This window comes from Manacus vitellinus, unplaced genomic scaffold (assembly GCF_001715985.3).
Source record: "Manacus vitellinus isolate BGI_N305 unplaced genomic scaffold, ASM171598v3 scaffold_53_pilon, whole genome shotgun sequence".
NCBI classification, from domain to species: Eukaryota; Metazoa; Chordata; class Aves; order Passeriformes; family Pipridae; genus Manacus; species Manacus vitellinus.
This window is the reverse complement of record NW_021940637.1, coordinates 4,184,620-4,211,097: the sequence shown is the minus strand read 5'-3', so window position 1 is coordinate 4,211,097 and position 26,478 is coordinate 4,184,620. Positions and strand designations below refer to the sequence as shown.

The following is a 26,478-nucleotide window of genomic DNA, read 5'->3' as shown; positions in this document are numbered from 1 at the left end:
CCCGGGCTGGGCGGCTCCTGGAACCCCCACGCTCCCGCCGGTGCGCCGGCTGTGCCCTTTTGTTCCAGGCTGGAGCCGGGTAGTAATTAGGAAAGGTTCAGCCGGGAGAGTCCAGTACTGCAGGATTTTTCTGTGGCCGCTGAATCAGTCGGGGATGATTGTTGCTGACATACAGTAAACAGCTTTGGGGCGGCAGTAATCTATCAGAAACTTGTGCCGGTCCTCCACCTGATCCGTAGGTGTTGGCGGTGCAGGTGCACGGTGCGGAGTGTGTACTCTGACCTCCCCCGGCACAGCGCGGTGAGTAATGCCGAGCGGCCCCGAGGGGAAGAGGTGGAGTTAGGAACGCTCAACAGGTTATTTCTGCTTCGTGTAAAATTAAAGGTTTACTTTGAAACTAGTTTGAATTTGAATTTCGAACTGATTTTTACCTTGTGGTGCCTGAGTAGTTGCTGTGGCTTCAGCGCGACAAGTTCCCGTCGTGTTGCCGGAGCTCGCCTTAGTGGTGTTTGCTTTCGAGTGAAACTGTGTGGTTTCGGTCTGATGTCACTAGCCGGTATGCACTTACTCAGAAGTGATTTTCTCCAGGCTGGAGCAAAATGGACACCTTACCGCATTGCTACTGAAAAACTGAAGTACTTGAGGTACTAAGTAACAAACAAACTCACTGTAGTTGTAAGATATTGTTACCTGGCCATTTTATCAATCCCAAAGTCTTACTTTCGAAGTGTATTCAAGGCAACCTCAGCTCCCAGAGTGGCATTGAAAAACTTAAAAGCCAGTATTGACCTACTGAGTTTCATGCATCTTCTGAGTATGCTTCCAGAGATACTTTATTGCGTTTAAACATATATGTGCACGCATTTCAACAATAAATATATATGATGGGAGGGCTAACTTATTTTGGGTAATATTTCACACTGGTGGTATTGCCTAGCTACAGAGACAAATAAACCATACTTTTTAACCCTATTCAGATACATTTATATTAACAATAAATAGAAGTTGAAGATATATGTTGTCTTGAATAGTGTTGTATTAGAGTTCTGCTATGCAAGGGATTGTGTGAAATTGCATCACCTTAAATTTTGCAGATTTTCTTTTGTATAAAATCAGAGTGTAAAGTTCTCATTTCCAGTTCAAACTTCTCTCTTAAAATACAGGTCTTTTGTGAGACAAATACTGCCTCCCACACATGCCTGCACTGTCTTTTCTATTTTTAAATACTGAAAGAGCGTCTGTTTTGATTGTAGACTGGTATACAAACTGGTGTAAATTCGAAGTTGTATCTTACCATAGCAGTTATTTAAAACTCTTCCTGCTCATGGTCATATCACGTTGGCCCTTTGCCTACATCTATACAATATCAGCCAAACTAATTATACTGCAAGGTATGTTAATTTAAGAATGTTGCAAAATATAGTCTCACTTATGTTTAACTCTTCACTGGTGTGCTTTCAGATTTATAGAAGTCATGTATTTGAAATAGCGTTCTCAGGAAAAAAGTTAATTTTGTAAGTCCTGTAACTTTGCCAGTGTAAATTCTTACTGTATAGCTGTGATACCTTTTTACCAAAATTATTTCTTGCCTTTTTGATCTTGATCACAGAAATGACTTTAGAGGCTAGAATCTGATGCATACAGTTGATACAAATTTTCTTGTCAAAACAGAAATGCTTTCAGTAGATGGACAGTGTTATTTGTACTTCAGCCATTAGGGCCTGGGCCACTGCCCATTAAAAGTTGTAGATGGGAGGATTAAAAATATTTTTTAAATACTACAATATTGGAGGACTTCTGCGTTCAAGTTTCAGATCTTGTTTCCTTCAGTCACCCCTTTGGGCATGGTATCTGGTTTCTCATTTTTGAGGTTGTAATGCCTTAAAAAAAAATTGATAAGAATTATTCAGCTAATTTGTATATGAGGGAATCTTGGCTGCTATGATTGATTGTATTATTATGCCCTATTGTCAACAGTCTTTAACAAACAGTCTTTCACTGCCCTTCAGTTTTGATTACTTAGCTTTTTCTGTGCTATGCTGTAGAAGAGTGTGGTTTTATTAAGGTGTTACATGCTTGTTGTAGCTGTTGGTAGTATACAATAGAAAATTATGAGAGAAATAAAGTCTTGCTTGCAGTCTAATCTGGTTGTGGCTGTTACTGCAAAATGTAAGGGGCCTAATCTCCTTTGATGTCTTTTTGAACAATGCTGATGGATGCTCTGGGAATGACTGTGTCAGGGTCTTAATAATGGGATGTGAAGCTTTCTACCTTTAAGCTGGGTTTCAGATATAGTCCACATTTGAAAAAAACCCAAAAAACCCAAACAAACCAAAACAAAAAGCTTGTAAATAGTAAATGTGGGGCCAGGACTTACTGAATTCTTAAGCCTTTTTGAATGGAAACCTGAATTCGGGAGACTTCCTTCTAGTTTTAAATACATTCATGAAGAATATTTCCCAGTCTTTCACCTCAGTCCTGTAATTAATTGAATTTTGGTTATTCTAACTTGTTTTCTAGCTCCAGGCATGTATCTGTTAACTAGGCCTTGAATAAGAAGTTGAGAACATGATCATATTAATGGCTCAAGACATGCCGATTGCAAGGACTCTTTGGTTTCCTGTTTTAAGAGGGAATGATCTATGGTCATAAATGTGGGTTAGTACTCTACCCAAAATCTTAGTTGGAGACAGGAATGTATTTGGGTTTTGTAGAGGATATATATGGAGGCTTTTTAAGTGTTCTTTAATATAGTCTGTGAGATACCTAAGTTTGGAACAGTATTTTGGTTTTCCCGTGTAAGTCTGTACATGAACATTGTAAAATTAGATCAGCTTTCCAGTTGTTGGTGAGATTCTTCAACTGGAAGAACAAAGAAATAAATATATGGGAAATGTAAATGAGAAAGTAACTGAGAATTTGGTTTAACCTAAGAATCTACCTCCTACTTGGAAAAAAGATCCTTTAAAATTACTGCATTGAATTTTGGTAGTGTTTCCATAAGTATTTTCACCTTCGTAAATACTAATTTTAATATTCTGTGGGTTTTTTTCAAAGAAGAAGTTATCTCTATGACTTGTATTTTGGGTTTGGATTTTCTTAAATTCATTGTAATGACTGTCAGAAGCATCAGCTACCAGGTGATACTTTAGGTACATTTTTAAGTATGAGTTTTGTTGCAGTGTAAGAAGAGCCACGATCTCCACACTCTGTAGGTCATTATGAAGTGTATTCTGGAGTTTGCTTCTGGTTCAATGTGCAGCATAAAGATTACTGTAATGTAAACAGAGCTTGAAATCTGACTACCTGTCAACTGGTTCCACCTTTATAGAGTGGAAAGTCAGTAAGACCTTATCAGTGACCAGCTAGATAATCTTTGTGTCAAGGAAAACATCTAGAAACAGGTTACTGTACATAGGTGTTTAACATGCACATTGCACTATACTTGCATTCTATGAGAAGAGATACCATGCAGAAAAAAGCTCAAAACATGGTATCTTAAATTAGTGCTTGAAGTCAGGAGTGGTCACTAAGCTTGAATATATATGTCTGTGTTGAACACTGCAATGTACCATTGTTGTCAAAACCTGGGTACTCATGAAAATACTTGTTACTAAGTCCTCAGCATAAGGTACTGAGTTGGGAACAGAACTGTAACTAGTGAACTACTCAAGCTCTGAATTGTGCTAAATATTTTGGTTTTATTACTTGAAATGCTATGCAAAAGTATTGTCTATCTCAGGTCACAGCACTCATCCAAAGGCTTTGTATCAAAGTTGTTGAAGTTCTGACCAAGGCCCTGAGTGTTTTCCCCATTTGGTAGAGGCCCTGTCAATAACTGCAGTGTGAAATAAGATCCTCTCTTCTGTTTTGTTCTCCTGTCCTCTACAGAGGAAAGGCCATGTCTTGTCTACACCAGAGTGGTGGGGGAAAATCTGATTACAGTCACATTGTGGGAACAGTAAAGCCATATGCCTGTCCATGTCAAAATGAATAGTCCCGATGTTTGGTTTGGAACACTGTGTAAAATTCTGAGTGTCTGTTTGAGTTAAGGGATAGTATTTGAAGCAAACAGTTACTGTTAAGTTTTTGTTATGGGTTAAGAAAGACATTGGTCATTTATATCCCCCAAATTTGTCCTTATTATTATGGTATAACTATAACAAAAATTAATATCAAACTATGTTCAGTGTTTTCTCAGGCAAATATATTGCTAATGACTTCTTCACTGAATATACTGATTAAGCAAACAGCCGTAGGGAAGTCTTAAAATGAATTCCATGATTCTTTGCAGTGTATTTATGCTGAGTCCAAAAAGTCCTGAAATGAAAACATTGTCTTGTCTTATAATTATGCTATTTTAGGGACTGATTATTCAAATGTGTGCTCTACACTCATAAATAGCAGGGATGCTCTTGTTTCAAGGGGCTGTGACAGTGAAGGATCTGAGAAAATGGAGGGTCACATTCAGCTGAATGTTGTACGGTCCAGTGTGGGTCCCTTGGGTACTGCAGAGTAAAAGGCACTGCTGAGGCCACAAGTGCGGTGACTTGTCCAGGGACAGTGGTGTCTGCTTGGTTATCCATGAGATTTTTTTTTTTTTTTTCTGTGTTATATCCTTAAATAACTCCTTAAGCCTCAAGCCCTGTGGACTCCTTGAGTTATTGTAGATGGGCTACTGCAGGGTTGGAAAAATGCTCCAGTATGTGCAGGACTGGGTGCTTGGCTTATATTTACTATTCCTAACTCTGTAGGATCTTAGTAGCTCTTTAGAGTTCTTTCCTGCACATCTGCATCAGGATTTATTTGGACACTTGGAAAAATAACTTTATTGTTGGTGCTAAAAATTTAAGTATTGGCTGTATGTTAAAATAGTATTTATTTTCTCAAGAGCATTTGGTAATCTTTAATAGGATTCTTGTTTCCTAATCCATTATAAACAGATGTTCTTCCCTTTTGTGGTGGGGGAGGGCAACCTAAATTCAGTAACATGATCACCGTAGGGAGCGTTGCATTGGAGAACTTCACATCCTTGGGAGAAGTGGACAAAGATATTGTGACCCTTTTTGGCCTTCATAACTCATCATAGGGTGTTTGGTTAATTTTCCATAGCAGAGGAGGCAGGCAATAGCAGAACTTGGCTCAGATCGTCTTTTTGTCTCTCTACCCCCACACATGCAAAGTACTGATGCTGAAAATAGAAATTGAGCAAAAGCAGTTTCTTTGATTTGTAGCTCTCAAGGCTTTTCCCAGTAAGTACTGTGCTGAAGAGCAGTCTTCTGTCTTCCTCACCACTGTCTTTTACATTTGAGTTCTTCTTAGGAACTTATTTATAAAATATTTCCCCCACTCCTCCTAAACAAGCAATAATTATTTTTCAACTCATGATCCTCTGGGATTGTATAAGCAGTTCCTTGCCTAGTTTGTATTGGGTCCAGTAACAGTGGCTTCCCCTCTGCCCCACTGGGTCAGCAATTGCTTTAACAGATGGCCCCCTTTTATGTATCCAGCTTAAAATTTTTCTTGTAAATATTAAATGGACCTGTTCCAGCTATTTACACTCTGGACTGGTGACTTTCCTAGGATGTACCCAGATGGGAGGTAGGATGAGCAAGATACATAGAGACTTGTTAATACATATGAGAACATATGGTCAGGCTTTTGGACGTTGCTCCTGAAGAAGAGCTCCTTTCCTACAGACCTTGTTGGCTACTTTCTTTAGACCACACCTACTACAAGTGGCACTCCTGCTGCAACATTAGTGACTTAGTTATATTAATCATGAAGTTCAATAACACAAAACTTACTAAGTGACTTGTGGCTGAAGAGATACTGCTCTATTTTTCTAAGTAGAGTTAATTAAAAGGTGGTAAAAACCTTAAATTATTACTAGAAGCAGTAGCATAATGAAACAGGACAGATTGTGAAATTTGAACAATGATGTCAGTTTTTCTATTACTTAAATTACGGCAGTGGTGACGTGAGTTTGCAAAAGGACTGACCTGGCACACAGTGCTATAAAACAGTGTGTAAAAACATATTTAAAAGTCTTAAAAAAATAAAATGAGAAAACCTAAAAAACCAAAGGGGAGATTATGAACATAGCTTCTTTCAGCTTTGTTGAAAATATAATAGGCATAAATTATGTAATGGGAAGATTCTTTGGTTCTAGTAGAAAGTAACAATTAGAATAACTGTAACTGTAAAACTCCAGAAATAACTTTGAGGTGCTACTTGACAATGTGGTATCAAGTAATTAGTCAGTTTTAAGTCGTATGGGATTAGGATAGTACCTGGGGTTAACTATGCCAAGTACCGGTTATCTGAACAAATTCCAAGACTCATAAGAAATATGTAATTCATGTTCATTTTAGATGACTGGCTTCCCCAGAAGGAAATCTGGGAAAAGGCCAGATCGTGTTAACCCTCTCAGCACAGGATGCTTGTTTAAAAATTTTTTAATCTCACTTGACCCAGCATTGTTCCTACATGTTATTTGGAAAAAATGCTCCTTTGCCCAAGGTTGCCTCCACATGAATGAGGTTTCCAGCACAGTGTTAGGTGAAAAAGGTACAGGATTTCTCTATAAACCTGGACTCCCTGAAATAGTTTTTCCAGTAGGTGTTAAGATCTTGAAGCCAAGCTTGAAGGCCTGGCTTTCTGACAAAAGAACTTGTGTTTCCTTCAGAATTGAAATTAAGTTGTGGAAAGTGATTGGCCGTTGCATGCAGTATAAACCTCTCTGTTAATAACCCAGCTATGCAGGAGTGGAAATTCCTGGAGGGTAATCTCATCTGAGAGTACTAAATGGACTTGCATTTTGATTGGGTTTTGCACTCTATGGATAATGTAGACTGGACTAATGCTCCGAAAACAGGGAGCCTTCAACTGAGGAATACAAGAAAGGTATACAGGTTTATAAAAAACATGTTCATGGCTTGAACCAAGAACGTTTCAACTGAACGAGATACACGGCTGTAGAAGTACTCTGTAGTATGTTGGCTTATTTTTTCCAATCCTCCTCATCTATTTTATTGTAGTTTGTTTGTTGTTGATAGTTGGATGGTAAATCCACCCTAGAACTGCCCAGGAAACTGCTGAGTTTCAGTTAGGGGATCTATTGGTTAAATGGTTTGAATACCTTGTCAGTATGCAACTCTGAATATTTAACCTATTATATTTGTCTTAGAGCTGCTGACTGCTGTGTTTTACATTACTTTAGGTGTAGTAGTACCAGTTAGATTGAAATACACCCATTTGTACTTTGTCTGATTTTATAGCTGCCTATCCTGCGTGTTAAGAGGGGTTTTGGGGATGGAGGTTGAAACATTAGGTGTTTGTTTGATTTTTGGTTTTGAAGAACTGTCTTAGCCTCTGTGCTAAGTTGGAGATGATTCGTTTGAAATAAACCAATGCCAGTGTAAAAGGTTTTCTCACATGTTGTGTTTATCTGCAATCAGTAAATGTCTCTTTGTCTTGGGAAGATGTGTAAGCAATAGTAAGAAGCCAGTGGTTGAGAGTTGCTGAGATCATTGCTTCTTTAGAATGACCAGTGTTGTTGGTTTGTTTTTTTTTTTATTCCAGCATTATGAGGGTACCTCTTAAGTGTATCATTGCTAATGCTAGGAATATCTTTTTGGCTGTAAAGTTAGTTTGGTTTACAATAATACGAGATTTGTGTCCTGCAGTTCAAGCTGTGCTACAGGCAGGAGATTTTAAACTTGAATGTGATGTTTCTGCAGCATGCCTTTTGCTAGCCTGAACTTCTGACTGCATTTACTATCTCCATTTAAAAAAAATAAACAACCATGCCTTTAAGTAGTTGCTGGTAATAAAAATACTTTTACCGAAAGCAAGCAATCAGAGAAATACTGCATAGGCTTTTTTCCTTCTTCTCTATGAGTCAAATAAAATTAAAAATTTTTACCGTATTCTTTGCATTTGTCCTTTGTTTTACTCCGCCCTGTGTGAATGATGAATGCTTGAGTTCGCTAGAATTAGATTTGTTAGTGGTACAGTGGCAGGGGAAGCAGACAGTGATCTGCTGAGCAGCAGAAGTGCTGCAGAGGATAGGGTGAAGTAAGCTGTGGTGAGCTGCCAGTGCAGGTGCCTGTTCCCTGAGCCTTGGGATCGGGTTGGAGTGTATGTGCTGTGGTGCGGGACAGCACAGAAGCACATGAATCAAACAGTGGGTTGAAATAGTTTGGCTCTTCCTGATTAAAAATGCCATATTTAGTTGTCAACAGCTTAATCTCGTGAGGTAGATTGACTCAGGGTTCCAATTTTTCTTTTCTATTTGTAGAAAAAGTTGTTAATAAAGTTGATGACCAACCTTGCTTTGCTGTAAATTGCTTAGAATGTTTATAGCTGGCAGTAATAATTTTTCTTTTCTCTGATAGAAAGTACCATTTTTCAAATGGAACGAAACAGTTAGTATGAAATTGCATTTTACTTGCTCTACCTTTTAACTTCCAGAACAGGAGCTTTTAATTTACTCAGTAATAATTGCAGTCTTGCTGTATTTAAAAATCAGTTTTATATAAAACAACTTTGAACATTTTGACACACTCGTTAAAGAAATAAACTCTCAGAGATATTTATACTTGATAAACTACTATAGACAGTGTTACAAAACTTAGTAAGTAGCTTTTCCTCTATCAGAAGGGCAGACTTTTTCATGTTTTAATGTTCCTTTTTTTTTTTTTTAATTTGAATTTTTACATTAGCCTATATTTCCTGGATATGCTTTCAGTGTAGAGTTTAGTATGTAGCTGACCAAAACATAATACCTAAAATCTGTCTTTACTGTCCTAGCCCTTCAAGCAATGTAATTATGTTGCTTCCAAGCGATAAGCCAAGGCAATTTACAGATTACTGGAATGCTTGAAAACACTGACCTTTCAGGTCACTCAGAGCACTCCTATTATGCAGAGATTGCTGTGGCACTGTTGTAATGTGCTGGCCTGTCACATGCTGACTAACTTGCAGAAAGCTTTGATGCAGCTGTTTTAAAAATGCTTTTGCTGACTGATAGGCACTTAGGCTACTGCCTGTGAACAAAGCTAGCTCTCATTCCATGCTTTTAGCCCCCATTTTCTTTGACAACACTTCTTCCCTGCTGACTACACACACAGTTCTTATCTGGGCCCAATTGTTGACTTGTCTCCATTTAAATTGTATTTGTGTTAATTTTCACTTCAAAAATATTAGTGTGTGTGAGGTTTGGTTTGTGTGGTTTATTCAGAGCTGCTGCAAACAAGCAGCCTTTAAGAGTTCATGTGGTGGGTTTAAAGAGTGGGTGGATTAGGGAGAGGAAAGTGTGTGTAAGTGGGCAGAGGAGGGGGGGATTAAAAAGAACAATGGTTCTTTATTGATGATAACTGATACAGTGGGAAGTAGTTTACTGCCATATAGCATATATTGTATAGATGTTTGAGCTCATGGCTTTTCTTGAATTGGCGTGAAGAACTTGAAGAATTTGACAAGCGAATGTTTCTTTTTGGTGTCTCGTGCTTAATGGGCATCATACCTGGTAACTGCGGGTACCACCTTCTACAGGACTAGATCATGAATAAAGATTAGACTGACTTCATTTTTTTTTACTGTCTTTATTTAGTTTTATTAATAGTTGTTAGATCAGGTAGTACCTGAGTTGCAGGGATCATGGGAAGAGGAAAAATAAGTCCAAAAGTATAAAATCTGTAACTCCAGTAGTCTGAAGAGACTGTTACAAAGATAAACTGTTTTTTTCTTTCTGAATACGCAGAGAATCCATATCCTCACTGAAAATAAGGTGCTGGATGTTTGGGGGAAGTGGACATGTAATCTAAGTAAGCCTCTAAGTAAGAAGCATAATAGCCCATTACCTATGGAGGGCAAGTTTAGCAATTCACACTTTAGACTTTGTTTCCAGGGAGCGTGTTTATGTTTAATATATTCTACTGGTTGCCTGTACTTCAGATTCTAAACCTGGTTGAGTTCAGTGGTTTTTTTGGTTCAAAACCTAAGCATCTCTGTTCTATCCTGCTGAGAGGTGAAAATCAGAGTAGTAGTATCTAAATGATATTGTATATATGTGTCATGTGTAATATTTTATATAATTCTAAAACTGAGCTGCTGTTGTGCAGCATGGCATCATTGTCTCCTTGTTTAGGGGAAGTGTGACTACACTTGTTTACTGCAATTCCCATAACTGCAAAATATGCACAATTTGTGCCTAAAATCTCTTGAACAAATAGTGTATATTCAGGAATAAGCAGCCAGTGTACTTAAAATTGCTTTTACTATTTGATTATATTATATATAGTGACAGTGCACTAAAACATGAATTTCCAGTTGTAAAAGAGTGCAGTATATTTTCCCCTCTATAACAATGCAGTGAAGACAATAGAATGAGTAATGATTTTACAGCAGGAACCTAACTAACAGTGTAATTACATAGTGAGTATTTTCTTACTGTTTTGAGTGTAAAGTCTGCACTCCTTGTAGTGATTGTTAGGACAAAAAAATTTGGTTTTCATATATATTCAAATGATCTTTTTTGTTGTACCTTAACTTCCGTAGAAGAAAAAATTTTCCACAGCTCAGTTCAACATGTGTTAATCTGAATCAACTGAAATGGCACAGTGAGGCAAGAAGGATGCATTACTTTCATGTCTTGATAATATTACAGTGTCTTTTAGAGGATTAGGTTTCAGAAGAAATTACTTCTGAAGGTGAACCTACAAAAATCAGTGGAGAAGATGCGACTGAATCAATACATTGATAGAAGAAGTACAAATTTAGATATCGTCACTGCACTTGAATTTCTCTTGCAATTCATTAGAAGATACATGACTATGAAGGTACTGTTATCAATCAAGTTTTGAAAGCATTCTGACAGTTTTCTTTTGCTGTTCAGTTCTGGCTTTACTGATAAAACTGTACTACAGCTGTCTTTGCTGGAACTACTCTTTCATGTCTCATTGTTCTGACCAGCTTTTTCACTGTTTTTATCCTCGCCTATTTAGTCTTCAGGATTTATTTTTTTTTTTTAAGAATACTCTGGATTGAATAGTTTCTCTGCATTGAACTGACTCATCAGATTTATCTGGTGTACTGAAGCTAAACTCTTGAGGTTTCTTACTCATTTGGGAAGATGTTCCTCTGAAAGAACTAAGACTTGCTTAATTTGCAGGTTTGTTGCTTCCTTCTCCTTCCACTATCCCCAGTATCTGGTTCTTGTTGACATGTAACTTCATAGTTTTTTGGGGCAACACTTCAGTGAGCTGTAGCTGTAGCCTGGGATAAACAAGTCATTTGCCAAAATTATACAGACATTTCAGCTGGTAACCAAGAGCTTACCCAGTTTCTTTTCTAACTGGTTGGATAAACAGCTAGAATATCATTCATACTTTCGCATTTCAAAAAATGTGCTGACTAAACAAAAAAGACATCTGCCTATTAAGCACAGATGAGAAATACTTGCTAAGAGGTAGGTTTGGCAGGTAGCATCTCTGAGTAGTTATGTATAGACTTCTGTTTTTAGTCTTTGTTCCTCTATTTCAGAAGAGTTCCTCTTCTGAAATACTCTATGTGCTTCTTGTCTCCACCATAGCTTGACTAGAAATCAAAGATTAATCTTAAAGAAATTATGATTACTTAAGGAGAAAGAGTAGCTTCTCATAAGTCTGTCTAAGCATGTAATATCTCTGCTTGTGTTACTGGATAGTTGATTCTGATTTCAGAGTTGAATTGAAGTCATAATATCCACTATTATGTTATGAGCACGTCTTGATGTAGTGATTAGGTTGGGATTCTTCACTTGATGTGTCTTAACTGTGCAAAATCAAAACACTGTACTTGAACATAATTAATTTTTTTTGTTTCTGTGTTTATAAAAGGTACCAAACTGACTGCTATAGAAGATAATTTCAGTGATGTGCCTCTGTATTAGGTACTGAGGGCTGAGAATTAAGGTAGCTCCTTAGGCCTGTACAGACGGGGAGACCACCAATAGTTTAACTGTAATGACAATTCTAAAAAGGCCATGACATTCTCCTGCTATTCAGCCTGCCAACAGAAAGCTTTTGGTATTACTTACCATGCCGAAATGTCTAGATTTTCACTGTCAGACATTCTTAATGACTGTCAAACTGCTGCCTGTATTTACTTGGGTTTATTTGTAGCTTTCTTTAATACTTCAACAATGTTTATTTTTCTTGTTGAGTGCTTGTAGAGTGTGCAAACTTTCTTCTTCCTCATTCCAATTTTGAAAGTGAGTCTGAAAGTAACTGAAGCTCATTTAAGTAAGAGCATTACTTTTGGTTATGTTGGATGATTTTTTGTGGACTGATAAAAAAGGCTTATGCTGAGTGTTGTTCTAACTTGCGCTGGAGTAGACTAATATTTTTGGTGGTAGGGAGGAGAGCCCCTTAAATATCCTGTGGAACAAATGTAAAATGAGCCCACTAAAAAGTAAAAACGCTTTGCAACTCAGTCAACTTTACCATTCTGTCAGACTTGTTTAGGCTGAGTTCCAAGTGCAAACTTCAGATACCACAATTGTGTATGTTTGGATGCTTATCACTTTCTTACATGAGAAGCTCAGATTTCATCTTGGAAAAAGTGTGTACCCAGTGCTGATATTCGTAGCAAAAAGAAAACCTGAAAATATGGTTGTATTGTATCCTAACACTAAAGAAAACCTAAGTAAACCTAAAAGACTGCTTTTGAAAATTATATCATAGTAATACAGATGTTTGCATTTTATTGTACTGCAATGATGTGTACTATGTAGGTATGTGGAACTGTAGGTTATTTGAAATGATGATGATAATCTGTCCTCGATACTTTGCAATAGCCTTCCCTCCAGTTTGGAGAGGCTGTTGCAGAAACTTCACTCTTCTGCCACGTTGCACTGCCATTGGTCTCCGTATTTAAGTCTGTTAAGTATGTGCATCAATAATTGACACTGTTGTTTTGATAAAGCATGTCTGTCTTTGATCTTTTGAGAGTAAACGTGGCTTGGGAGCACTGACTCCTAAGTTTATAGTGCACTGTCAAGGGAAAATGTCACCAGCATAAGTGCATGCAAGCTGGTAGTTGGTACATGCTCATGGAACTCTAATGTGTTCAATTTATCATGTATTTGTCAGGATTGGGTAGCTAAAATACATCCTTAGTCTACCGTATAGTTGCAAGACGTAAAGCAGAGGTGGAATGGGAAAAGAGCTTTTAACTACTTTTTTTTTTTCTCTCTATCACCTTGTAATAACTTCAGGTTCCTTAAGAAAAGGTCATGAAGCAATCCTAAAAATATGTTGCTGATTTATCCAAGGCCCAGAAAAGATCACATGTTGTCACAAAATTGGCCTTCTGCATCCTTTGCTTGCAGATACCAGTATATACTTGATGTTTGGGCTGCTGAATGGTGAGGAGCATCCAAGGGCAAGGGTGTGGTACAAGTGAAGTTCTGCTCTTGAAAGAACTGAAGTTTATCTGTGAAACTAAATTAGGTTATGTTTTGCTGTGCACCTTCCCACTCAAGAGTCAAGGTGCTGGCTCAAGTAGGACAAGAGTGTGGAAGCCCTTCTGCTGTTGATTTCCTTTTTATTTTTTTGAGGAACAGATTGGATCTAACGTGCAGCAATGTGAAATAGTACTTGCAGAGGGGGGAAATACAGCCAAGTGGGATTTTTGTTACTTTTCTTCCTTGCTTTTTTTTGAACTTCGCACTCTTCAGATTAATTTGTTCTCTTTTGTCAATTAAAGCCTTAGCTCGCTTTAAAATGTGAAGCTTGAAGAGATAATGTAACAGATGGGGCAAGACTTAAACTTCTGCACTAGTTATTTCCTCTGGTCTGTAATCTTTTTGTTATTTTCTTAATTTATTACATTCAAAATGTTGAAGTTCGACAGAGCTGCTTTCTATAGTGCAAGGAGTCCTGGAGTAATACAGGGGTGAGGTAAAGGTTGTGTAAACTTGAGTGCCTTTTTAGTTTGCAACTCGAATTTCAGGTTATAGTTTTGTAGTTTTTCATTCTTGCAGTTTTTAAGTTAAAGTCTAATCAGATCCACTTTCAGAAGTGGAGAATTTTGCTCTTGTTTAAGGGCTCTGGGTTTGTGAAGTCTCCATTTTTAAATACAGTTCCAGGTAGGTGGAGGATACAGTTCTGTAGAAGGACAATGCATACTTTAAAATAGCCTTGATGATTTCTGCCTGCATAGTTTTCTTGCCTGCTTGGGAATGTGCATTCCAGAGTGGTGATGAAGGGACATGATGGAGTTTTGGTTAAGAATATAATCCTGTATTGTTAATATACTTGAAATTGTGGGAATAGAAGTTAGTGTCTTGTGGTTAAATCTGCTGGTGAGGCAGTTTGTTCCACTGAAATGAGTTTATTATTAATTGGTGATCTAAATACAAAAGTAGCTTTGTGACCATTTTTAAGGTTTAACCTTTGACTTTCTGAGCGTGGCTTTTTTTTTTTTCTTTGATGTGACTGTGTTTTTAGTTATATCACCTTAAAACTCAACTGGAGAAGTAGAAGGTCAAGTGGAAACTGCAGAAGAAAGGCCTTGAAGCTATTTGATCTGAAAGACTGTCAGTTTTGGTAATTAAAGCTTTCTGAATTCACATTCAGAATTTTATGTAAAATTCAGTGCTAGTTCATCTACAATGGTGGGAATAATTGAAGGTCTACCAAATGGATTTTCATGAGAAGAGGGCATTCCATTGCTTTTGAAGTGCACTGTTTTGCTTTGTATGCATAAGGCAACATGCTGCTAGGAAGTTCTACTCTGTCAACAATTCCTTCTCTGGAGCATGGTAGGGAGTTCCCTTGTCCCTTTCCCTGCTTTGATGTGCGAACAGGGAAGAAACAAGTCCTAGCTGTGTGTCTGTAGGATGGGGTGGGAACAGAAGTGATGGTTATGTAAATCTGAATACCTGCAGAGGTCAATTTGAAGCCTGTATTACAGCCTCTTGGCCAGTAATTACTGTGTCATTTTGTTCCAGTGACTGTAGCCAATGTCTTTTCTGCCCTGGCTTCACGAGGGCGGGGAAGGAGACTGGGTGTTGGCTCCTGACTCAGGGAGTGAGGAATGGCTGGGGCAATTTTTCAGTCTGGGCTTCATGGGAATTCAGCCACTTGGAGTGGGGGTGGGGATGCATTCTTCAAAACAGAAAATCCAAAGCCCCCAAGCCCCAGAACATTCTGTCTTAAACAGTGCTTACTTTTCTTAGCTTAAGTTAATGTATGGTGATTTGTGTCCAGCTTTTCTGAAGAGATCTGGTTGTGAACTACTGCTCTAGTGAAAGGCAACAGCAGGATTGCTGCCAGTAGAAAACCAAAGAGGAGGATTGTGCCCAGGGCGGCTGACAGTGCTGGGCAGTATCTCAGGCCTGGCTTTAGTGCCCTTTGTCCAGTCTTGGCTCCTCATCGGAGTTGTTTTCATTGCTGCCTTTTAAGAAGATGAGGAGTTATGATTGGAATTAAAAGATGTTTTGGGTGTGTTTGGGTGGCAGGGACATCCCTGTTGCTGCTCTGTGTCCTTTTAAGGGAAGGGAAAGAAAAGTGTGGAAATGTCTTGTTGATTCTTCTGGAGCTACTGTTATTTTCTTTTGTGCTTGTTACTGACCTTGGCTCTTGAAGAGAAGGAAACAGACCATTAAAAAAAGGAAAATATTAGTAAATTAGAAGGTAGAAAAATAGGCATGTGTTTTCCATAAAACATGTTTGTAAGTCTTCCTGTGGTAAAAATGAGTCTTCTTTTGCCTTCTGAAAGGAAACGCCCATATTTTGCAAATATCTAATAGTATAGCCAGGATTAGGATAAAAAAAATGAATCCCATTCTATAGCTGGCTGTGAATAAGCAATTGTGTTACCCAGGAAAGCAGTGAGGGTTATGAAAGTGTCTGCAGGTCTGCTGTTATATGGGAGGGGTTTCTACACTCTAAGTCAACGAGTAACCCACTGGAGAAGTTTTCTGCTTTTATTTTGTTAGCTTCTCTTCTCGTTTTCCACCTCAGGAAAGCCATCATCAGTGCCAGACTGATTCCTTGATTCATTCAGAGTAGCTTTGCAGATGAAGGGGAGATCCCTGACCTGGGAACAAAAGTAGCCTTAAGCTTAGGCTTTTCCTGCTCCTTAACCCTTTGTATAGTCAAGTAGCCGCCTCAAGGTGCTGTTTTAAGGATATACTCGATATACTTGTTCTGCCAGGGGAGTTTGCTCCAAGTCCTGTCCCTGGCTGTTGTGCTTTTCCTTGGCAGTGTTGTTGGGCACCTGTTCAGTTGGTTCATACAATGACTGAGTTCCTCTTTCTTAGACCCCATTCACCCCTTTGCACTACTCTTTTGAAACTGAACCTTCACAATCACTTTGATTTTTCTTATCAATAGTGGATAATTTTAATTTATGTTACATAGACACTAAACAGAAGGGTGTAAAGGACTGATGAAAATGAAGATGTTGATTGAGCTGTAGGAAGATTCTCCTTGGGATGTGGGAGTTCATCTTTAGCTCTGTGGGCTGCTGAATGCCATGCAACAACTTGGTATTAAAAAAGCAGAGGGCTTTTTTCCCCCCTCTCTTCTCCTGCACTGTGTTGTTCAGAACTTAAATACTGGTTTTACTGACTAATATACTTTACTGGGTTTTTTCTTTCTACATCTTCAGCTTATTACCCAGTTTTGAGTCCTGTCAGTGCTGTGTCATTCAGCTTTGTGATTGGATGCAAGGACAATTGCAGATTGCTAATTTTTTTCTGCATCATTTATTAATATGTTAGCTTTAGAAGAAAAGATTTTTAGGAGACAAGTCCCAGAACAGATTGATGTGCATATAAACAGGGAGAGACTGGGAGACAATTGTGGAGTAAAGTATCAAAGTGTACTAAATTATGCCTGCTCAAACAGATACCTCTTCAAGTCAGGTGTTTTCAAAAAAAATAGGAAAATCCATTTCATGGTGAAGTAATTTGAAGCTACATGTTAATAGGATAGGGACAGTCCTTTTTGCTGAGGAAAAATGTGTTTTCTGCTTCCCACAGCTTCTTGGCTGATAAGAAAGTTAGGAATGTTTACCTTGCTGATAGCTGAATAAACCTTTTGAACACTAACATTAATCACTACTTTTGTTACTTTGTGTGTCCACCTCTGGCCAGTGGGGTATGGCAATGCTGCTCTAGTTCTCATTCTTTTCTCTCAGTGACTTCTTGGATTTTTTTCTTCCTCTCTCAACTCGCAAGCTCTGCACTAGAAAACAAAACAGAACCCTGCACTTTTTAAACCAAACTATTTGTTACCATTGTCTCTTTACTCCAAAGTCACTAACAGCTTTCTAATCAAACAAGTTACTCCTTTTCCGGGTGCTGGAGTATTTCACTCGTCTCTTCCTCTTTGAACTCCTGTGTTTCTGTATCCTTGGCTTTGAACTTACTTTCTTTGAGTATGTGAAGTAAATGTGAGCTCAGAGTTGTACTGTGTTCTGCAGATGCTTTAGCAGCCATGTGGCTGCTAAAATTGAATCTTCTTAACTGAGAGTTACCCAAATTGAGGGTGGAAAGATACCATCTGTGTGTGTGGTTGTTCTGGATAGGGAAGGACACTTAACCTGAAATTTGCTGCTGAGTGATTGCTTGAGATTCAGAGGAAAAAAATTTGTACCTCTAAGTGGGAGGGGAAAAAAATCTTACTGCAGTGATGTATTTCTTCATACTGAGATTCAAGGGGTAAGATATCAGAGAAACACCCCCTTCCCCTGAATCCCGGAACTACAACAGTAGTTGTCAACTGCTTCTGAAACAAAAAGTAGTGTGTGTTTGGGCGACCTGCATTTCAAGTCCTTATTTACCAAATTCTTCTAAAATTAACTGTAAAATGTATTGTTTGGCTGTGACTATGTGGGCTCTAAAACACAAAACCAAAACAAGCAAATGCCACCCCCCTACCCCCAAAACATTTTAAAGAGAAATTAACTTAGGTATGCTGCTCTTTCATTGTCAAGCTGGAAGATGCCAAAGCTTGAATCTGTAACTTGAATTTTGATGCAAAGCTCTTAAACGTGTGTTGGGTCTGATTGATACTTGAAAGCTCTGAGTAGTATCTTGGAAAATCATCCCAGCTCTGTCTTAGTGGGATACTGTTGCCTGTTCTGAGGCTCTCATTTGACAGATTTTCAGAGTATAATGATCTAAAATTTATATGTTGCAGTCCTGGGTAACTGGGTTATGATTTTCTGGATTGAAAACAAGGTAAGAGGAATTCTGGCTTGAAGTGCTTCAATGCTTTGATTGCTGCTCTGATGTCTGTATTCATGTTGGTAATTTTTTGTAGTCATATCACTTATTATGTACATTTTGGCTTTGTATTTTTTAATTAAAAAACCTGATTTAGGTTTATATAAAGCTAATACTGATATAATTTTGTTTTCTTTGGTACTGATACCTTGCTCTTCTCCTCCTCCCCCAGGGGAAAAACCAAGCTGGAGTAACTCCAACTAATGTTCTTAATGAGTGATAAAACAGTAATGCTGAGCTGTGTCTAAGTGCAGAGATGGTGGTTGTGTCTGCTGTTGAATGATAGGATTTGGCTTCAGAAATGTGCTGGAAATGTGACTTAGAATCACGGAGTAATTAAAATTGGAAGGGACTCGAGTTCAGCTAGTCCAACGCTGTGCTCAAAGCAGTTCTCACGAAATGTCATTTATAGAATAATTGCAGAACAGTGGGGTCAGACAGAGCTCTGGAGATCATCTAATCTAGCCTCATACTCCAAGCAGGGTCAGCTACAGCAGCTTGCCCCGGATCTCATCCAGATGAGTCTTGAACACCTCCAAGGATCATACTCCATAGCCTTCCTGAGCAATGTGCACCACCATTTGACCACCCCCATGGCTTTCAAACAAAGGCAGGTAGTGTGTGACTGGAGTTTCCTGTTCTGAACTGTGTCAGTGGCTGTGAAGTGGGCACAGCTGGGTGCATGTCATGGGAGGCTGCAATTTGAGCTTTTACATTCACAGAACTGGCTTACAAACCATGCCACAAGCAGTTGCTGTTGTTGGAGTTGAGATGAACTAATGAGGGAATGACCATATACATACCTGTAACACTTGCATGAGAGTGATGTGAGAGAGGGGATATTTCTGAGGATGGAAACTAGTAGGAGGGCAGTGTGTGCTGCTTAAGCAGTTACTTGTGGTAAAAGGAGTGCTTTTCAAGTTGCATCCTGAGATTTAAAGAATTAAAATATTACACGAGTTTCTTGAAAATCTTGGGTTTGAAATGATTAGGAAAAAAAATCTGAGATAAAGTTGATCTTTAAGCAAAGAGAAGATAAGTACTTTCAATTACATGTTAAAATTTATACTCTAAATTTGGAATCTTTAGGTCCTAATAATACTGACCTTGGTCAGTATAGTAGAGAAATGACTTGAGACAAACACAAAGTGCAAGCTGTCCTTCTGTTTGGCAACATCACTTACTGACGGGAGAAACATGGCTTGCCACTTTGCTTTTTTAGCCTTTCTGTTCTGTTGTGATTTCGTATGTTTTGCTGTGCTGGCCTGGAGTAGTGATCTGTGAAATGCTATTGCAGCTCTTTGGAGTTTGTGATCCTACGTGATTTCACTGCCAGCTGGAAAGCAAAATGGAAAGAAGCAAAATAGACAAGCATCCCAAACTCTAAAACAAGTTTTCCCACGCCTTAGAGATCAGGAAGCCAGTAGGCTTTGCTTGGCTGCTGGCTGATACTGTTACCAGGGTGTTTGAGTGGTACTCTTCAGCTGAAGTAACTTGACCTGAGACCATTTGAGATGGATCTGCATTTTGGTCTTACACTCTGGTTTGTTTTGCCTTATTTCTGAGTGTCAGCCTTGTGCCTTTCATGGATAGCGTGATTCACTAGGCCTCTGTCATAAACACTTCTGGAAATACTCAGATTTAACTGGGTCTGTAATCCAATGTCCTTGATTAGGATTTTTTTGGAAGAGGGATCTAACACTTCCGTATTGAGTAGCAGTACCACCACCAAAAAGCTTTTATGACCCTGGAAGATCAGAGAGCTGATGTGTGAGGCTTGAACTTGAGAGACCGTTCTGGAAAAGCAAGTTATGCTAAACAACTTGGGTGTTACATGGATGCAGTGAGTTAAATACTGAGCTATTCTTTTAGTTTGGGGAGAACAGTGCCCAGAAGTCAGAGCAAAAATGTCTCTTGCATAAAAATTCTTCAGGAAAACTAGAAGTTAGGGACAGTTTTAGATACATGCAGTATCAATGTGTTCAAAATGTAGCGACTAATCTTTGAATTTGAGAGCAGGAAGTGGTGGAAATTGTATTTAATAAGATAGTATCCTGTGGAGCGACATGTGATTGTAGAAGCACAGGGAGAATTGTGTGGAATGGTTAAACAGCCTAGCTATTGTTAAAAAATATATGTATATATTTAGTCCTAGTTCTTCCTCTCAAGGTTGTTATTCATGCTGTAAAGATGACTTCTGTTGTTCAGGTGGTCGGTATCGTTGTTGTAGAGATTTTATACTTCTGGAATGATCTAAATAAAATTATGTTCATCTTATTAACATGCAGTGTTGAAAATTCTGTATTTTTTTTAACTTGGATTTCACATTGTTACATGAAGAGCAGCTTTAATAATGGTGGTTTTCCTAACACAAACTTTACATGAGGTAGGCTGTTGAATACATGTGAATATTTGGGAGAAGTGGAACTCTTGACTACAGCTTGGAACCCATGCAATGTATGAAGTACGTAGAGAAAAAATTGCAATGAGCACTGCTTTACTTTTAGGTAGTTAGTACATTTGTTTCTAAGGTTGTTATTTCTGTTTCAGTAGATGGTTGGTGTCATCTCTGTGGATGTACATTTAGACAGAAGGCGAGACTAAAGACTGGCTTCTCAGCTTCAGTGATTCTGTGAACATTTTTTTACACACATCTCAGAAAAGAGTGCTTTAGTGGTTGTTTCCTCCTCCATTTAACACTGTTATGTAAAAGGAGATAATGAAATAGCATCAGGTGCATGTCATTTGTCTCTGTGGCAGTCCCTGAGCTGCCCTGTCTGATCCCTCTTGAGTCTTCTCAAAAATACATTCAGGGAAACAGTCTTTCTCCATGGAAGGAGTGATGATCAAGTAAGAAACCAAGATACAGGCTGTTTGCAAAGTCTGGGACAGAGATAACCCCGTGGTGAGCGTGACGAGTGTGAGTAGCAGTGTGCAGTTTGATGGGGTCATCCTGCCTCTACCCTCCTCCTTGGAGGCTACACTTGCTCCAGGAGTTGGCTGCCAGTATTTGAAATAACTGCAGTAACTCTGAGGTTCTCTGTAGAGTAGTTGTGGTTCTTTACCTATGTGTTAGAAAGACCACTAAGACAAAGCTCTCTTTCCAGTTGATAAAATCAGTCTGATAATGGGATTCTGACCTCATTTTATTAATTGCAGGGGAACAGCTGTTAAAAAATCGGTCCCCACCCAGTCAACTGAAGGCTTTTGTGATAAGGCAATTGGAGGGAATCTGTTAGAATTTAAGGTGGCTGTAGTTTAACTAGGCAGGGACAAAGGTGAGTATCTGTAGAAAGTCATCTTGCTCAGTGTTGGAGATCTGAAAGATGCTGTGTGGGGAAATGACCTCTTCATTCCTTGCTCTAGGCTGACTGGGGAAGCTTGGGTTTTCTTTTCTATACTTTCTCAGGAAGCTGTGTTTTTTGGATATTGATGTGGATTATGTTGGTTTTTCCTAGTGAATGATACCCAACAAACTGCAGAAATTGTCACAGTTGCAAATTCTAATTGTTTTGATAAGCAAACAATTATTCCTCTAGTAAGTCCCTCTAGACTTGCAAACAAACGTTGGGAAACTAATATGGCTTGGATTTCAAGAATGTGTAGCCTTAGCCTGAGCTGTTCCTCCAGGTGTAGAAGTCTAAAGAAGGTTCCTCACCTCAGGAACCTTGCATTTTTTAAGTATAAAGTACTAATTTCTGGCTGTTGTTTGAAGCTTTTCAAATGTGAACTTACCTGTCTTCTCAAGCCTGCGGGTGGCTCCCCTGCTGCTGCCAGTAACAGCTTTTCTGGCTGCAGTGAACTGAGCAATGCTATTTGCAGCATGACTGCATTGCTCAAACTGGGAACCAGCAAGGTGTTTTGTTGGTTTTTTTTCTTTTTTTCCTTCAGGATGCTTGAAGGAAAAATCCTGATGCATAATTAGAGAATTAATCTTTTGGAGAAGTTCAGTCTTATGTATGTGCACACGTACCCAGATGCATGTGCGAAGGTAAAAGTCGTATGAGCAAAGGTATGTTTTTTAAAAAGAAAAATGAAAAGCCCAGCCCTTGAGAAGCAGGAAAGAAATGTATTGAGAAGAAGAGTGAAAAATGTTTGTTGTTTGAAGGACCCTTGTAAGCCCACAGAGGAAGGTTTCTGAAAAGATGTTTACTTTGATATGTTTATTTCTCAGGGCACTTCCAAAGGTGAAAGAGTTGAACAAGATTTGATGTGTCCAAGATTCTGAGCAAATCATAAGTTGCATTTCTTCCTTATTGATGAATTGTAACATCATATATGATGCTACCCTTTAAATAATAATAGAAAAATCAACCCACAAACACATGCACTTGCCATATGCAGAGCTGGGAATATTACTAATTGTCTCTAAAGAAACTATTTGTTTTAATAAATATTTTTTCGGTCATGAAGTCATGATACTATTATTCTTTCTTTTCTTTTTGTTCTTAATAGGTGTAGAGAACCATCGGTAATATAGACATAGTACCTGGAGTTAGTAAAGTTCAAAGGCTCTCAGTTGTCCACTTGAATTTCAAAGATACTTAAGGGTCTCTGTTAGATTACTCTAACTATAGACTGTGGCATCTTAGTGTTTTCCTATATTCCTAGTTTCTGGGGTGTTAGGCTGTGTGTATTTCTTGGTTCCTACTGAGTCACCTTGATTTCCCCTAACTCAGTGGTGCATAGCAGGCTTGGCACCAGCAGTCAGCAGGGCTGGTACTGTCACTGCAAACCTACACTGTCTGCCCCCACCCCTTAGTTACAAGCAGTGTTTGCCATTTTTGGAGACTTGGGAATTAAGTTCTTACAAGATTCCAGAAATTCAAATGTCACGTGAAAATATAGAGCACTTTGGGGATAGTGTAAGAGCAGTATCACAAAATGGACCTCAACTAATGGTAGCAAAAGGCTAGTTCTTCTCAGTTATCAGTGTTTAGTAGGGTGAATACTTCACAGGTCTTCATCAAACTTTTTTGGGTCTTTTGTGAGTGAAAGCAATTCTTTACAGATCAGACACTAACTCATGTAAGCAGTTTGTATCAAAGCCAACACTCACCTCAGGCTGCCTTTGAACTGTTTCCACTGTTCCTAATTGGACTGTTTGGGCATGCAGAAGGAATAGAAATAACGTATTACTTGCTTTGCTATCTAACTAATGGATATTTGATATTTCTGAGTCTTGTGAATTTGATATGAATGTATTAGTAAAATCTAGGGGAGGTGTTAGCAGTAGATGAATAGAGGAGATAGTGTGAGCAAGAAAATGGCGAAGAACAAAGTGAAAAGACTGAGCTGCTCCAGAAGGGAGAAGGGCATTAGAAGTGGCAGCCCTGGTTAGACTGAGCAGTGGACACCCTGTCCAGGTTTAGAAAGGCCGGTGAGTTTGTGAGGTTGATGTTTTCGAGGTTTGTCTTGGGGTTTTTTGTGAAGTAGTAAGTCTTCTCACAGTTCTCAGAAGCACGTTACATAGGTTGTTTGTGTTTTTCTTAGTCATGGCCTAGCTGTTTTTGTTATCTTACCCTACTCCAACTCTGGGTTTGCCAGTTCTCCCAGATCCAGTGGGAGCAGTGCTTAGCTGGTTAAACTGGGTTTTCTTTGTCCTTGCCATATCCAGAGTCAGTTGTGCCCTGTGTCCCGAGCTCCAGCAGGGAGTCACTTTGGAGCTCAAAGCCGTGGAAAGCAGGTACCTTGTCAGCCAGGGAGCTCGGGCTGTGCTCTGAGGGGGCCTCCGACTGCCGATGAGGGTTGTACTTGCACAGCACTGCCAGGATGAGTGCAGTGAATGAGCCAGGCAGGTTAACTTCTTTGTTGGTAATTGCAGATATAAATAAGGCAGCCTATTACAATTATAATGTGAATGACAACTTTTGCAGTCCTTTTTTGGATTCCTCTGTCATCTTTTACTGAACAGGAGCTACTTAAAGCTTTTTGCTTCAGAAGTTTACTTGCAGAGATAATTCTTCACTTGTTGATGAGATGTTTAGCCTGAGAAGCTCTTGCCAAAACTAAGACAGAATGGGAACATCAGAAATAAGGAAGAAAATCAGTATTCGTTGACCGTTTAGCAAGCAAAACATTCTGTTTTGTTTCAAAGGTGGCTTTGTATGTGTACATGGTTACTGTTTCAATATATACCTGGTCTGTTTTTGAAAAGCTGGAGGGAAATAAGCTAATTCTGGGGTATAGTTGAATCAATTTGTAATGCAAAGGAGTAACTGAAGTACTGAATCCAGGGGAAATAAAGCTGTTTGAATGAAATATATCCCAATCAAGTCACACAGGAGTTTCAAGAGAAGTGAACACTGAAAGAGAAATAAGCAGTAATGTAGCACATCCTAACCCTTGAAATAGAGCACAAAATGTGGAGGGGGAAAAACCCACAGCTTTTTGGGGTTGGGAGAAGAACTTGCTTTTTAAACCCAGCTGCAAATTCTGATGTTCTGAAATGGGATGAAATTTTCAGAGGTATTGATTGTGAGAGTAAACACTCCTACTACTGTTCCCTGATACAGGACTGAATTAAAAGTTGGGAGTACTTTTTGTTGTAGTGATTGAGTTACTGTAAGTGAAACAAATTCAGAGCAAAGCAGATTTTCAAAAAACCAACACTGGCATATTGCAGAGATGTCTGTGCTCTGATTCTGTTCTTCAGTTAGCGGATTGCTTATGAGAGGGGAGAGTATGAGGTAAACCACTGGACAGTCCCTCTGGAAAGGTAGAACATGTAGCAGCAGGATGTTCACTGTGCATTTCCTGCTGCCTTCCTGCCTCTTTTCAGGCCTTTGGCTCTGCCAGGTTTTCCTCCCTTGTGCTATCTTCCCCTTTCCAAATGTTTGCTAGTCGTGGCACGCTAAGTAGCACTCTTTTAAGCAGAAATGCAGGTATGTAAATATTGTCATAATGTTACTGTTTAATCTAGTTACCTTAGAGAGGACCTTGTAATTTCTGCAGTGCTACTGTGTACCAGCAAAATTAGCCTATGCTAAGCTGTGCAGACCATTAAATGTGACCTGTATGCATAATGCACAGGTACTGTAATCTATAGCTGGGTGCTCATGAACTACTGGTAATCTGCATACAGCTAGAACAAGCAAAAAGAGAATTGTAAGTATATAAGTTAGAATATAAATACAACTGATTGGACTAGCTGCATTTACTGTACACTTAGTGAGCAACCAAGAGCCCACATCACAAATGCTTCTTGTAGTCCCTCCCTTTAAACTTCTTTATAACTTCAAGTGCTGTAATCTGTGTTGCCTATTCTTCCCCCTGCCCCCGTCCACAGAAGCACAGGAAGTTCAGATGTGACATATAAAGACAGGAAATGTGTAATGAATGAGCCAGCCCTACTTCTTCTGTAGCTATTCTATATGAATATTAATGTTACTTTTGAGTGTAACTTTCTATTTCTGATATTATACAGCTGTTGACAGTGAAATCTAATCTTTAGGACTTTTTCTTTATCCTTAGAGCACAACAATGGAAGAAACAGCTATATGGGAACAACACACTGTGACTCTTCACAGGGTAAGTTCATACAATTGGTTGTGTGTGCCTAATGCAGGATACTGGTAGTTTTTGAAAACAATAGGAAAAAGCCAGATGTCAGGAAGTAAAAGAAAAGGAAACTGTCATAATTCCTTTGTTTAAATTTAGAAGTGTTGTAAAACCATGTGATTGTAGCTCTGTTGTTGGGTTTCAGAGATAAGCCTGCCTAGGAATAACCATGCCAGAATAAAGCTTTAGAGTACATCTGTACATTACTGAAAGGAGGCAAAAATCTACATGCTTATTAATGGTTGTGTTTAAAAGTTTTAAAACTTTATTTACAGGGAGATAAAACAATGTACATGTAAACGTGTTCAAAACTGTGTTGTTTGCTTGCCACTTCCTTAAATCATTGATACACAAAGGAATGTGTACTTGGAGTCAGCAGTAGGGCTGCTTTTGCATTTAGATTGACAATTGTCTTATTTGAGTTACTCTTAAATGAAATTGAATTCTGATGTAGCTATTGTGAAGCTGTACAAAGAGTCAATAAGGAATGAATTGCTTAGGGAAAGTCAGAACAAGGTGGGATGCCATTTCTGGCTGCAAGTTAATGTTAAAGCAACCATGGAATTATGGTCTAAACAGATGTATTCATTCCAAAAACAGGTAGATGTGAAAGTGTTTTCTCAAGGGAGCAAGTT

At 38.7% G+C, this 26,478-nt stretch overlaps 1 protein-coding gene across 5 annotated transcripts in view; it reads left to right on the top strand.

Moving 5' to 3' along the window:
- Positions 1–26,478, top strand: part of TJP1 (tight junction protein 1) — a 153,655-nt gene that overhangs the window by 85,096 nt on the left and 42,081 nt on the right. For all 5 annotated transcript variants that reach the window (XM_029963123.1, XM_029963125.1, XM_029963124.1 and 2 more), the window contains exon 2: positions 25,757–25,813. In XM_029963123.1, coding sequence (XP_029818983.1) covers positions 25,766–25,813 — 48 coding nt within the window. In that variant the 5' untranslated portion in view covers positions 25,757–25,765. The remainder of the gene's footprint in view (positions 1–25,756; positions 25,814–26,478) is intronic.